Source organism: Betta splendens, chromosome 5, assembly GCF_900634795.4.
Source record: "Betta splendens chromosome 5, fBetSpl5.4, whole genome shotgun sequence".
Taxonomy (NCBI): domain Eukaryota; kingdom Metazoa; phylum Chordata; class Actinopteri; order Anabantiformes; family Osphronemidae; genus Betta; species Betta splendens.
In genome coordinates, this window is record NC_040885.2 from 11,710,575 (window position 1) to 11,725,707 (window position 15,133).

Here is a 15,133-nt window from a genome sequence, read left to right on the forward strand (position 1 = left end):
AATGATTAATGTTGATGTGGGAGTAGAGTGACACCGGGACTCTTAACCCCAGGAGACAGGAAACCAATGGGATGCCAGTTGTGAGGTAATAGTTGTGTACTTTGGATGATATAGATTTTGTGCCAGTAAAAAAGGGTTTGTGTCATAGTTTTATCACTAATTAAATGCATGGTGTTTATTTTATAAAGAAAATAAAAGAAGGGTGAAAATTAGGTCTATATATTTCAATGATTATTTATCGATTACCAGTAGCCTAGTCCCTGGTCCAACCAGCCCTGCCTGTGTTCAGTCCCTTAAAAAAAAGACAATGAGAGCACCAGAGATCCATGGCCAGCGCTTACTGTAGCTGTTCTGTGTGTGTGTGTGTGTGTGTGTGTGTGTGTGGGGGGGGGGGGGGGTTGAGTGGGTGGAGGTTGATACAAGACAAACAGGAGGCACGGTTGCACTCTGACAGGAGCCATCATGGGGAGAGCTCTGATGCAAACCACCCTCTTTGCTCTGTTTCTGACTTTGGTCACCTCATTACCAAATAAAGTAAGTTCATAAAAGCTGAGTAACTACAGTAACTTCAGTATTTTACAGGAGAAGGACAACTATGGTTAGAATAATGTAGATTAGCTTTGTGATAATATAAAACAAAGCAGTTCAGTTTTTTTGCATGTATAATAAAACCTTTGTTTGCAGCACATTGCAGGATGTAGTTTCAGTCGTAACCTTTTGAAAAGACAAAACCATGTTTTTGTGCTTGAAAGTGCATTAGTCTAAAACAAATTCTGATGTTGAATTTGTTGTTGAATCTTGTTAGGGACAAAAAGCAGAGTTCTGTAGACATAATCAATAACTACAGTAAATAGCTGGTGCAAACACTGTGATCCAGGTGAGTTGAGTCATTGACTTCTTACTCCTAGAGTTAAAACATTTCACCATATGTTCAGGTAGCTTCTTCAGCCTGAGGGATGTTGGTTAGAGACCACACAGTTATCACCCAGCTACACTTCACTTTACTCCTGTAAAGGTTAGTCCCTTTGGTGGACAAAGGACTGTGCCTAGAGTAGATGTAAATGGTATTTAAGCTCATGCACAAAGCAATGGGAAAAATAAACTACCAGTTCTTTCTGGGGTTAGAATTCTATGAACATATGATCTTGGTCAAAAGATCAGTATTCTTCATTTACTACCCTCCTGTATTTTCCTAGGAAGACTGGGACATCTACAGCTTTCACATCAACTCCACAGTGACCAGTCGTTACGCTACAACAGTCATCACAAGCCGCGTGGCCAATCGAATGAACAAATCCAAGGAAGTAGAATTCCAAGTGCGGATTCCCAAGAATGCCTTCATCAGTAAATTCAGAATGTGTGTGAAATATTTACATAGGTTTACACATGAACAATGAAAGAGTAACAAATCAGGGGACAGTCAGGACTGTTGTTCACCATCATTTCTTCAGGTTTATGGACGGCCAGGTGTACGATGGTGTTGTGAAAACCAAGGAACAGGCTCAGCAGCAGTACACTGCAGCTGTATCCCGTGGGCAAAGCGCTGGGCTCGTCAGGTACATGGGCCACTTTACTGCCTACAGGTCCTGTCTGTTACTTGAACCTCTCACAGTGGGGCCTCAGTGTAACATGCAGTAGCACAATCTAAAGAAGAGGGTGAGAACCTGTGCTCCAGTGCTGTGATGGTGCTCTGTATTGCAGCTCTGTAGGGAGGACCCTGGAGGAATTTAAGACGTCAGTGACTGTGGCTGCTCACAAAAAGGTGACCTTTGAACTCACGTATGAGGAACTGCTGAAACGCAGGCACGGCAAGTACGAACTGCAAATCCATGCTCGGCCGATGCAGCCTGTCAGCGACTTCAAGGTAGGTCTCATCATGTAGTGGTCATGCAGGGAGGGTTGGGGTCATTACATATGGATTGATGAGTGGTTTTAAGTATTTCCCTTCCAGGTTGATGTGTACATTGATGAAAAGGCTGGCATCAGTTTCCTGGAGGTTAAAGGTGGACTAAGCACCAAAGCTCTGGCTAATGCCATCACCAAAACACTGACAGACAAACAGGTACAGCAGGAAGTGATGGCAAATCCTTACAGTATGTTTATTAGTGCGTTTCATCCAGTTTACTGTGCAGTCAATGCATCATTTTTTTAATCATGATGTACTGTACTTTTACATTTGAGTGACATTACTTGAACTATAACTCTACAAACACAAAAACTGTTATTTTTTCTATAGGCCTTAGCGGCTCAGGGTGGGAATAACCCCCCTGGGCTGCTACAATATCATAACAGATGAAACAGCCTCCAGGTCCAAGCTTCAGTTTGTCCCTTTCAGTTCATGCTGTTTTCTGGCATCCTCTTGTTTGTAGGCGTGGGTGTACTTCTACCCAACTGAAAGCCAACAGAAGACATGTGACAGCTGTGGAGAGCAGGGTATGAATGGAGATCTGGTTATTGTTTATGATGTCAACAGGGACATTTCAGTTGGTGACATTAAGGTACATAAAGTGTTTTTTTTGTTTATTACATGAAAACCAATGATACAGAATATAAAGTATCTAAGGAAACTAACTACTAACTAACTACTTCTTTATTAACAAACCTTTTCGACAAATATTAATTTATACCTTTTTTTAAGACATCAGGTGGATATTTTGTTCACCACTTTGCTCCGTCCAGTCTTCCACGGATAACAAAGAATGTTGTCTTTGTTATTGATCAAAGTGGCTCCATGCACGGCAGAAAAATACAACAGGTACAGTTTGTTACATACTGTCACTGAGGCACAGCAGGAATTTTAGCTTAGTGAGACGGTTGCAATGAATTTTGTTAAGCACATGAAGAAATAATTACCTCGTGGGTTTTTAAACTTGAGTTGAAGCCCTGACGTGTCAGTGATTCTTCTTTTCTCAGACCAGGACAGCATTAATCCATATTTTGAACGATTTGAATGAAGATGACTTTTTTGGTCTCATCACTTTTGATGGTAACATTTTTCACTGGAAGAGAGAACTTGTTCAGGCCACCAAGACAAACGTGAACAGTGCCAAGACTTTTGCACAAAATATTCCAGCCAGTGGATGTGAGTGTGTTTAGTATATATTTAATATATATTTAGTATGATGTTAACAAGCAGAACAGCAAAGACTTAATGTTTTTTTTACTTTATTGTAGACACAGACATTAATGCAGCAGTGCTGGAAGGAGCTCGTATTCTGAAGGCACATCCCAGAGAAGGTTCAGCATCAATCCTTATACTTCTGACTGATGGAGACCCAACCTCAGGTTAGGACTAAATACACATGCATGAATACTATGCCCTAATGAGACCATAAATAACTTATTTACATGTATTTCATTGGGTTTTTTTAGATTGTGGTGTTTTGAAATTAAAAAATGTAACATAATCCACATTTCATTCAAAATTTAACAATGAGTTTTAACCCACCAAAATCCACTTTGTGACATGATGTGACATTTGTTCACTGTCTTTTTCTGGTGATTGTTTAAATAAACGTCTTTTGTTACTACAGGGGAGAGAAACCTTGAAACAATACAGTCCAATGTCCAAAAGGCCGTTGCAGGCAAATTTCCTCTCTACTGTCTTGGTTTTGGTTTTGACGTCAATTTTGAATTCCTTGAGAAGATGTCACTGCAGAACAACGGTGTAGCACGACGGATCTATGAGGACTCTGATGCTGACTTACAGCTGAAGGTATTTAGAAAGACTTGGCTCCTTCATGTTATTATTACTGAGGACTGTTGGACATGGGGAGAATCAAGATTCCTGCACTGTCCATTAACAGGGTTTCTATGAAGAGGTGGCCACTCCTCTGTTGACCAATGTAACCATGATGTACACAGGAGGCACCAATCTGACCCAGACTCACTTCACACAGTATTATAATGGCTCTGAGATTGTGGTGGCTGGTCAGATCACTGACAATGACATCGAGACCTTCACTCCAGAAGTTATAGCCATTTCAGTAAGAATTCATTTAAGTTGCACACTATGTGTAATAATGTCAAACAGCTTTGATGACATGACTGTGGGCCACAACAGGGAACAGGCAGTGTGAGGTTTTCTGACACTAATCCCACTGTGGAATCGACTGACACAGTGTCTGACAGCCGCCTTCAGAGGGTTTGGGCCTACCTCACAGTCAAACAACTCCTGGACAAGGCGTGAGTGTGCTGTTGGCCATTTTCTTCTGTAGTCTGTAATTAAATGATTATTAAAAGCTGCAATCCTCATTTGTAATCCTAAAATTATAAGAAAATATAATATTTATCATTTAAAGTCTTAGCTGATAGTTTTGTATTGCAGTGTCTTAAAAAATGTTCATATTGTTGCGTGTTAATAATCATAATCATAACTTAGGCTGCAGTTGTCTGGGCCTGAGAAGGATCGAATGAGGGAAGAGGCCTTGAAGCTGTCACTGAAGTACAGCTTTGTGACCTCACTCACATCTATGGTGGTCACCAAGCCTGAGGGAGAAAACTCTGATGTGCTGCATAAACCCAAGGAAGGTGAAAAATTTGCAGCAGTGCAAATGTGAGAAACATTAGGAGAATACAAAATCTAAAAAGTTTATCTTCAACTGTTTTCTTTTAACAGGCCAGGTGCAGCCTAATCCAGGTATTACATTGCTCTGCTCAAACATCATTTATATAAAATGATGTATTTTATATATAAATGTATTGATAATTATTACAAACTGAAAGTCCATTTATCACTTAAAGATGTACATGTGAAAAAAGTTTTAATTTGCGAGCAGTTTATTTACAATTAGACTACAAGACAGTAAAGTCAAACTTTGTCCTAATATAGTGTTATTTTTTTGTTTTACAGTTGCGACTTCACGTATTTCAGGTTTGATAAGTAAACTTTGTTTGATGCTCATATAATTTAATTTTGAAACAGAACAAATGTATACAGTACATGTCCTAAAGGTGAACCCTACTGTCACAGTAAAAGCTGAAATTGACTTCATGCTCTAAAAAGTTAATGTTCATGTGTTTTCTTTTTATAGGCCAGATGCAGCCTAATCCAGGTATTGCATTGCTCTGCTCTAACATGATAATATTAAATGATTTATTATGTATATTATATGTATTTTATATATAAATGTATGCACAAGTACAGTATTGCAAACTGAAAGTCCATTAATCACTTGAAGATGCACAGCTTATTACAATTAGACTACAACACAGTAAAGTCAAACTTTGTTCTAATTTATTGTTAATATTTTTTTCTGTTTTACAGTTGCAACTTCACGTAATTCAGGTTTGGTAGAGACACACTTGTGAGAGGAAAATTAAATTAAACTGTCGTTAATGCTCATATAGTTTCATTTTAAAACAGAACGAATGTGTACAGTGCATGTCCTAAATGTGTATCCTATTGTCATCCAGTAAAAGCTGAAATTGGCTTCACGCTCCTAAAGCAGTTTGGTAGACTCTCTCTAAACTAGAACATTTGCCAAAAATTTTACTAATAGCTGTTTGGACTAAAATATTTTCAAGAAAATGTGACATTATGGTACTGTAAATAAAAAAACAAAAAATAATAATAATAATAATAGATTTTTTGCAACACAACTGTATGTAGCTCAGAGAAAATGATATGCACTACAACATGTGTATGCTCTCTTTTTTTTATTAAATTTCTTATTAAATGTATAGAACACTAGATTTTACAGCCTTTAGAAATGTTTTAGCATTTACGTACAGTATTCTTTTTTCAGGAAGTAGTGCTCGTGCTGGTAGTGATGGAAGAAGAGGTACTGTATTTTTTCTTTTAATACTCTTTTTATATAAAGTAACTATTTTTATTTACAGATATCAAGGTACAGATGGAGCGGTTCATTTTCGCTGATTTCAGTCGACTGTCAGTCACTCTTCTGACGCTGATCACACACTTATCACACCCTCATCAGCCGACTGTCAGCAGCCCCCCTCCTTGGTCTGTCTGGGGAAGGTGTTAAAAATGTTAATGAGGCCACCCCCATTTTAGCACCAAAGACGCGATTCCAGGGTAAAACCAAAAGGTGGAGCTTTAGTATCTGACCCGTAGAGTTAGGGTCAAACAGCAAGTATAGGCACAGTTCTGAGAACAGGACATAGATCTGATAACGTCAGTTCTACACTGTTTGCTAGGGCAGACAGACAAACAGACAGACACACAATAGTGTGTCTAAATAGTCAACTAAAAAGTTGAGAAAACTCGAAAAGTTGACTTCATTTCAGAATTGAATGTTGTACTAACTTTTTTTTAATCATAGATAAGCATCGGCAGCTCACGCTGCCACAGCTGCCAAACTACCTTCTTGAGGTTTATCAGTTCTTGGCTGTATTAGGTTGAGTTGGACTTCACAAAAGTACCCAATGAAATTATTAAATTCTCATTCTATATATTATTCTTATTCACTTGAATGTAGTGTGTGTCAGTCTGCCTGCTTCAGGAGCTGTTTTAAATTTAAAAAAGAACATTTCAATGTTCTAATCAAGCTTAGATGAACATAACAATAGAGTGCCTCTTTTCAGACAGAACGACCATCCACAGCACCAGTTAGACTGGTTTCACACCACCCCTTCTCCCCAAAGCACCAGAGTCCTGCAGTGCTGTTACCTGATGTGATGTAACTAGATACATTTGTGAACTACTTCATCCATCCATCACTTATAAGAGCCTAGTGGTTAAAGCACACAACTTCTCACCCAGTTTTTAAATAAACTGTTTTTGTTAGTTGGTGGTTTAAAATAAGAAACTTTTATATCCTAAAGCCATAGACTTAACACTTTTTTAACAAGTTTTATTTACAGATTTTATAAACGTCCAGTTCATTTGACCATTTTCTAAACCAAGTTGTCTGAAAGTTGGGTCACTACATTCTTTTAGAGCAGAAATGTTTCTCAAGGAGCTTCTACATTATATGTCCTTCATGGGGACATGGTCTTCACACCTTCTCACAGTCCTTTGTTCAACTGATGAGCCAGTTCTTTACAGGTGATAAGTGAAGCCTATTGTAAATAGAGGATAGTGCCTAACTTTACTCAGACTGAAGGTTCCTGCACTTTTGGTAATGTTTCTGCTTTAAGAAAAGTTAACTTGAAAATTATTGAGCAGTCACAATCAGCCGATTGTGGTGACATTTGGCAGTAAAAGGTGACTGAAATGACACAGAACTGAAAGAATATCAGCTGGCATAACTCATAACACATATGTATGCAGATCTCTGTATTTTGTGTCACTTGAATTTGTGTGGTAAACAAAAGACACCAGAGGCACGTTTACACCAGGAGTCTCTAGCTGGGAGCTTCTGTGCCTTAACCACTAGGCTGTTGGTCCTCTGAGGGAGACCTACTGTATGAACAGTAACTAAATTCCTTCATACAGCATTATGTTAACAGTGCCTTTATTTGAGTGGAACCTTTAAAGTTATGGATCCATGAAGAATTTTTTTAAGCAGTTTACCAATATATCTGGTTTTCATGGCTCAGGTGAAGTTGTGTGGAAGTTGAGTCATGTCAACTCTTTCAGTCTGGTGTCCTTCTTGGGGGAGGGTTCATCACACCTACTCACTTTTGTGTCTTTTGTTCACGTAACGAGCCAGTTCTTTGCAAGTGTGAAGTGAAGCCAAACTTGAGGAGAATATGGAACTTCCCTCAGACTAAGGAAGCTTTTGGTCTTTGTCAGTTATCAAAAAATGCCAGTAAATTTAGAGCTAAACATTACAATACAGTAATACATACAATACAGTATAATTAAAACAAATAAAATATCCATGTGGATGTTGACTGAATGTTTGACTAAAGGGCGTTGTATTCATAACACCTGTAATTTTCTACTTGCTTAGACATAAATAACTTTATATTCAGTTTTAAACTACTTTACATTTAAGACGCTCATTTCTGTTCACTTCTAATCTGCCTGTGGGCCTGGATTACACATCACTGCTCCACCTGGTGCATGAATGTGCAATTGCAGGTCATTTCTTAAAAAAGGTTTAGGGGGCGTTAACAAGGCAGCCACGCATTAAGTACATCACAGTGGGGGGGTCATGACTGGTGTAGGGGGGCTTGGTGGAATGGTACCTAAGTCATGCTAATGTCATGACAAGATCAGTGTGAAATCCTGCAGCAACGAGGCAACGAAAATTTGCCGCTCCATCTGTACACCATATGTCCTAATGTTTCCTGGTTGATACTGTACCATCTTAAATGTTTAGCAAAGGCCATATTAAGTCCCTATTTACAAGAACATAACTGAAATCATTAACAGTAACATCAGTACAAATACTTTAGTCAAGATACCTGCACAGGGAGAAAACTCTGATGTGCTGCATAAACCCAAAGAAGGTGAAAAACCTGCAGCAGTACAAATGTGAGAAACGTTAAGAGAATATAAAATCTAAAAAGTTTATCTTCATCTGTTTTTTTTTAACAGGCAAGAAGCAGAAGAATCAAGGTATTGCATTGCTCTCCTCTAAAAAAATGAGAATTTCAAAAGCTAAAAAGTTCATCTTTCCTGTGTTTTGCTTTTAACAGGAAAGATGCATCACTTACTAGGTTTATTACTGAAGCAAACAAACTGTTATTGTTTTGTTGTTGTTTTTAAATATCATTATGAGTCAGTGTCTACTGTAATGTTTGTTCATGTTTCAGCCCGCGCTCACTACGATGACTCGTGTAAGTCTCTCATGTCACATCATTGGCTATGCCATGTCTAGTGCCTTCAGCCATTACCCAGCAGAGCTGCAACAAGTGTTTTCTGGCATTTTGAATTTGTGTTGAGAATTGTTGAAGACCAGTTGATTTAGTCAGAACATTGTTTGGGGTCCACCGTTCAATAAGAAATAGCTACATGAAAGTGTTGCATCTGGATCAAACACATTCACTCAATGTAGCCTGCCTCTCGCCCAAAGACAGCTGGGATAGGCTCCAGCACCACCTGTGACCCTGCATGGGAATAAGTGCTAGAAGGTGGATGGATGTATATTTAAACGTGTAATTACTTTATATTCCCACCTTTTGTGTCCATGCAGACGGAAAAAAACAACAAAACCTAATGACTGATTACAACTATGTTAACATATTTTTCACTTGTTTTTTTACTTTTTATGTGGCTACACTAAGGTTTCCATTAATTACTCCAGTGTTTGAAACAAGAAACCACACTTAACTAAATGTTGTACTGCTCCAGTATCCCTTGAAGTTTTGGTTAATTCATATAATAGCTGTTTGTTTGTTTTGTTTTATCTTACAGACATCCTCAGATACTCTGCTGGACCAGGTTGTACAGTAAAATTAAATTAAATTTTATAAATGAAAGGACTATTAACTCAACATTAACATTTACATATAAAAGCTTGTGTTTATTTTTGACTATCGGAATAATGTGTAGGAGTACTGTATAGTACAGTGTAAATGTAAGATATCTGAAAATTGATACCCAGTACTTTTGAATGTTTTATGTTGATGTCTACACAGCAACTGCCTTCTTATTTGTTTTCTTTTCTTTTTCATTTCACAGTTCATAAGATCACATACGGTACGTTAAACAATAAAAGCTAATGACTTATTACAACAATGTTAGAAATGTGTTCAATTTTCATCTCAGACTTTCTTCCATTCAGTTGTTTTCTTTCTAGTACACTTTCTGTATAGTATTTGTCTAATATGTGGCTATACTAAGGCTTTCATGACTTACTCCAGTGTTTGAAACGAGAAACCACACTTAGCTCAATGCTGTACTGCTCCAGTATCCCTTGAAGTTTTGCTTTATTCATACAATGCCTTTTCATTTTGTTTTGTTTTTTCCTACAGACTGGATTGACGGTGAAATGAGAGTATATTCATCTTCAGGTTGTATAGTACATTAGAATATTTTTAGCACATATGCAATTAGAATTTAGCAGCCATGACTTCATCAATGTCTTTAAATAAAATAAGGGTCACAGGGGCCTTTCCCAGTGTCTCTCAGGGTCCTGCTTTGAAAACAATTACAATAGGAAGAAATAACCCGCTGAAATGACACATGAGAAGAACTCCAGCACTGCGTGACCCTTAGGAGGATATGAATGAAAGTGCTGTTAAATTTTTTTAAACAACATGCAGAATTATTGATTTGACACACACAGTACATTGTCAAAATGAGTGAGTTGGGTTAGGCTCCAGCACCCTCGTGGCCCCGCACTAGGGAGTAAGCAGTTTAGAAAATGGATGGATGGATGGGTCTTCAAGCTAACATATCTCTTAGTATCCACCTTCCAGTGAATTAGAAAGGAAACAGATCTTTCTGCAACATGCATTGACAAATGCACATGTTCATTAGCTTTAGATTTATTCATCCTGACATCCACGTCAACTGAAGACCAGTTGATTTAGTCAGACCATTCTTTGGGGTCCACCGTTCAATAAGAAATAGCTACATGAAAGTGTTGCATCTGGATCAAACACATTCACTCAATGTACCCTGCCTCTCGCCCAAAGACAGCTGGGATAGGCTCCAGCACCACCTGTGACCCTGCATGGGAATAAGTGCTAGAAGGTGGATGGATGTATATTTAAACGTGTAATTACTTTATATTCCCACCTTTTGTGTCCATGCAGACGGAAAAAAACAACAAAACCCAATGACTGATTACAACTATGTTTACATTTTTTCACTTGTTTTCTTACTTTTTATGTGGCTACACTAAGGCTTCCAATAATTACTCCAATGTTTGAAACAAGAAACCACACTTAACTAAATGCTGTACTGCTCCTGTATCCCTTGAAGTGTTGCTTTATTCATGCAGTAGCTGTTCTTTTGTTTTGTTTTTTCCTACAGACTGGATTGGAGGTCATATAAGAACATATCCATCTTCAGGTTGTATAGTACATTAGAACCTTTTAAGCACATATGCAATTAGATTTTAGCAGCCATGACTTCATCAATGTCTTTAAATAAAATAAGGGTCACAGGGGCCTTTCCCAGTGTCTCTCAGGGACCTGCTTTGAAAACAAGTACAGTAGGAAAAAAAAAACCACTCAAATGACAAATGAGAAGAACTCCAGCACTACGTGACCCTTAGGAGGATATGAATGAAAGTGCTGTCAAATCTTTTTAAACAATATACAGAATTATTGATTTGATACTCACATCGTACGGTAACTTTTACAGTACACTGTCAGAATGAGTGAGTGAAAATTTTTAACTAAATATAATGACCATCTTCAAGCTAACATATCTCTTAGTATCCACCTTCCAGTGAATTAGAAAGAAAATTGATCTTTCTGCAACATGCATTGACAAATGCACATGTTCATTAGCTTTGGATTTATTCATCCTGACATCCACATCAACTAATTCTAGTTTAGTTTCACTGTTAAAAGGGAGGATTAAAATAGTAGTAGTAGATACATTCAGTACTTTGTCGTACATTTAAGGAACTGCCATTCTAATTTCTGCCTATACAGATATTACTGCTAGTCCTGCTTCTCCCCATGGCACAGTAGCTACTGGTACAGTATTTCATACATACAACTTTGTGTGTGTGTGAGTGTGTGTGTGTGTGTGTGTGTGTGTGTGTTCATACACTAGATTAGGAATTTCTGTAAAAATTAAACTATAAGGGTTACAGGGTTCACATGTTCAATTGCTTTAGATTTGCTCATCCTGACACCCACATTTAGTAGTTTATTTATTTATATATATATAATTATCAATATATTATATTGATAATTATATAGGAAATTGATCTTTCTGCAACATGCATTAACAAATGCACATGTTCATTAGCTTTGGATTTATTCATCCTGACATCCACATCAACTAATTCTAGTTTAGTTTCACTGTTAAAAGGGAGGATTCAAATAGTAGTAGTAGATACATTCAGTACTTTGTCGTATATTTAAGGTACTGCCATTCTAATTTCTCCTTATACAGATATTACTGCTGGTCCTGCTTCTCCCCATGGCACAGTAGCTACTGGTACAGTATTTCATAACTTTGTGTGTGTGTGTGTGTGTGTGTGTGTGTGTGTGTGTGTGTGTGTGTGTGTGTGTGTGTGTGTGTGTGTGTGTGCGTTCATACACTAGACTATGAATTTCTGTACAAATTAAACTATAAGGGTTACAGGGTTCACATGTTTAATTGCTTTAGATTTGCTCATCCTGACACCCACATTTAGTAGTTTATTTATTATTTGACTGTTTTTTGCTGGTGTGGGTAAAAGGTGTGCATTTACTAAAAACTAAAGATCCATTGTTTAAGGTTTGAGGCAATTGTGATTTTTCTGATTTTTTTTTCCCATTTTGATTGTGATCATTTCATTTTTGCAGCAAACCTTTCTTCACTGCATTTAAAGTATGTGTAATTACGTATTGGAGGGAAGCCAGTGTTGGTCCTCATCAAACAAGTTCATTCTGTACAAAGGTTTTAATCTACTCTGTGTCTATAGTTCCTGTTTTGCACAGGTTTTTGATTAAAACTGAGAATCAGTCTCTTCCACTCTGCTTTGACGTCCCTGGAGACACTCGCCTTAAACTACTTCACCATCCCAGTGAGGGTCAGTAACGTTATTTTACCCATTCTATATCCCAGATAATGCAAGAAATACATACAAGAAAATACAAAAAAGGAAAAGGAAAGAATTTGGAAAATTTTGTTCGTATCATATTGTCATATCATTCCCCCGGTTTCAAGTGTGCTGCTGATGAACATCTGTTTTCATTTGCACCAGAGCTGTCTGTGATTGGTCTCCTGGATTCACCACCAAATACAGGATTCAAACTAATTGTCATCCACTTTAAGAATAGCCAGGTTGTTGAGCTGTGCCCTGACGGCCTCATTAAGCAACAGGTTCAAGGAGTTATGCATTACACTGGACAGAACCTTGTCTCAACTGAGTGAGTAGAATAAAGAATACCTGTAGTGGTAGTAGATATACTGTGGAAAAGCACCAACTTCACTCACTTTACGTCTACAACCACCTGCTTTCTCAGTAGTTTGATGTGACGTCTGGAAATGTCTGAGAGACAAACATGCTATAAAACACGCTTTGTATTTTTTTCTTTAGCATAACTGCTATCGGACGAGACAAGGAATTTGATGTTGCCATTGGAGACACTCGCATGGTCGTCTTAATTCATGAGGTGGATGGTAACAAGTTCCTCTGGCCGGTTTTAAGACAGAAGCCGTCAGACAACAGCATTGATGGAATTTTAGGTTTGTTTGAATGAATCAGAAAATGAGTCAATGTTTGCATCCATATGAGGTTTGAACAATCATTCAAGTATTCTCTACTTTTCCTCTTATATTATGTGTCCAGTTCTAAAGCCAGCAGTTTATGAGGAGGTGCAGCAAAGTCCCTCCACAAAGCTGAAGATCAGAGATCAGGAGATTGGTGTCACCAGGTACAGTTTGGTCTCATACCCTTTAGTATTAGATCAAAAAATGAATAGTTATTTAAAAGTGAACATTAGTATAAAGAAGCTCCTTCTACAAAAACATGACCATTTCTGTGGTTCATTTGCAGATCCAGTGCTGTTGACTACAGTATTTCTGCTGCCTCAACACTGGACTGCTGGTTCATGTCTGCTGAGTCCGCTCTGCAGAGAAGCCTGGATGATTTCAATGTTTAATGCGTCTCCACGTAGAATCACCAGAAATATAATTTTTTAAGGAGAAATAATCCATTCACTATAGACGACAATAACATATGAATAAACCATATTCCAAACCTTTGCTTGTCTGAAACTCAATATTCATCCTAGATGCATAGGATGTGTCAGTCTCTACATTTATTTGGAATAATATTTTAATAATATATACTGTATGAAGATGTTTTTTACATATGAGTTATAGCAAAGTACAGTATATATTCTGTATATGTAAAACAAGAAATGTCAACAAAGGCCTCTTCTGGGAAACTGAAAATCATGACTGCGTTGACAGAATCTGGACATAAGTAGAAAACAAAGGAGGACCGGCCAAACCTGCTCCTGTCCTTATTAATGGGTTGTACATGAGGAGTTTGAATTTTACTTTAATTTTAACTAGGTGCTGTCAGAGATGCTGCTGGATGGGGTACAAAGGCTGGAGCTTATAGAGTGACTTGTTGGGGAGGCCTACAGTATAAGTCAATATACTGTAGGAAAAGGTAACAGGGCTGGTAAAAAGATGGAGGCGGTACAGGATAAATGATTAATGTTTATGTGGGAGTGGAGTGACACCGAGACTCTTAACCCCTGGAGACATGGAACCAATGAGATGCCAGTTGTGAGTAAATAGTTGTGAACTTTGAATAGTGTGGATCTTCTGCCAAAGAGGACGAATTTGTATCATAATTTTATAACTAAAAAACTTAAGCTTTAAAAAAACTTTATCAATCCCAGAGGAAAATCTCTTTCCTACTGTAGTTTGACTGCACTCAACACAAACAGACAAAAAGGGGATGAAAGGGAAGCACAAACACAAATAACATACTGTACAGGTTGTCTATTAATGACATTAAATATGTATAATATTATACTTATATATAGAGAAACATTGTGTTATACAGACAAATCATATAAATATTAAATATATAAATTATTTATTTTTTCCATAATGAATAATAATATTTTGTATTAAATGTTTTAGAGTGGAAGCTGGATTGAAAAGGTGAATAGAGGTGATTTTGGATGATCTGGGCAGAACTTACTGTACTTATTGGGAACTAATGCAGTTATTTGCAACATTGCTGGTTAGAGCTGCAGTTCCAGCATGTGTGAGAACAATTCCAATATTGAAAAAAGGAAAAATCTTGTTCGTACATTTGAGTCAACTGCCTATCTCCTTGCCACAGCAGCTACTGGTACAGTATTTCATAAGATGTAAAAGTGATTGCCTTCCAATCACTGCATATTGTAGGCTTTTTTAGTTTATCAAAATAGTGTGTGGGTGGTGGTACGGGATAAATAACTATTGTTGATGTGGGAGTGGAATGACACCGGGACGCTCAACCCCAGAAGTCAGGGAACCAATGAGATGCCAGTTGTGAGTAAATAGTTGTGAACTTTGGATAGTGTGGATTTTCTGCCAAAGAGGACGAATTTGTATCATAATTTTATCAAAATCTTGTTCGTACATTTGAGTCAACTGCCT

At 37.6% G+C, this 15,133-nt stretch overlaps 1 protein-coding gene across 1 annotated transcript; it reads left to right on the forward strand.

The window, feature by feature from the left end:
• The first annotated feature begins 451 nt into the window (after window positions 1–451).
• Window positions 452–13,743, forward strand: LOC114855145 (inter-alpha-trypsin inhibitor heavy chain H3-like). The gene is made up of 31 exons (XM_029150005.2): window positions 452–534; window positions 1,197–1,357; window positions 1,452–1,556; window positions 1,702–1,864; window positions 1,952–2,062; window positions 2,370–2,498; window positions 2,639–2,755; window positions 2,914–3,082; window positions 3,175–3,285; window positions 3,534–3,715; window positions 3,807–3,986; window positions 4,064–4,185; window positions 4,382–4,530; window positions 4,619–4,639; window positions 4,853–4,873; window positions 5,034–5,054; window positions 5,267–5,287; window positions 5,748–5,783; window positions 8,450–8,470; window positions 8,668–8,691; window positions 9,269–9,295; window positions 9,536–9,553; window positions 9,829–9,867; window positions 10,835–10,873; window positions 11,464–11,508; window positions 11,933–11,977; window positions 12,447–12,554; window positions 12,729–12,894; window positions 13,065–13,213; window positions 13,317–13,401; window positions 13,524–13,743. The coding sequence occupies exons 1-31, from the start codon at window positions 463–465 to the stop codon at window positions 13,627–13,629; spliced, it is 2,763 nt and encodes a 920-aa protein (XP_029005838.1). The 5' UTR covers window positions 452–462; the 3' UTR covers window positions 13,630–13,743.
• Window positions 13,744–15,133: the final 1,390 nt, after the last annotated feature.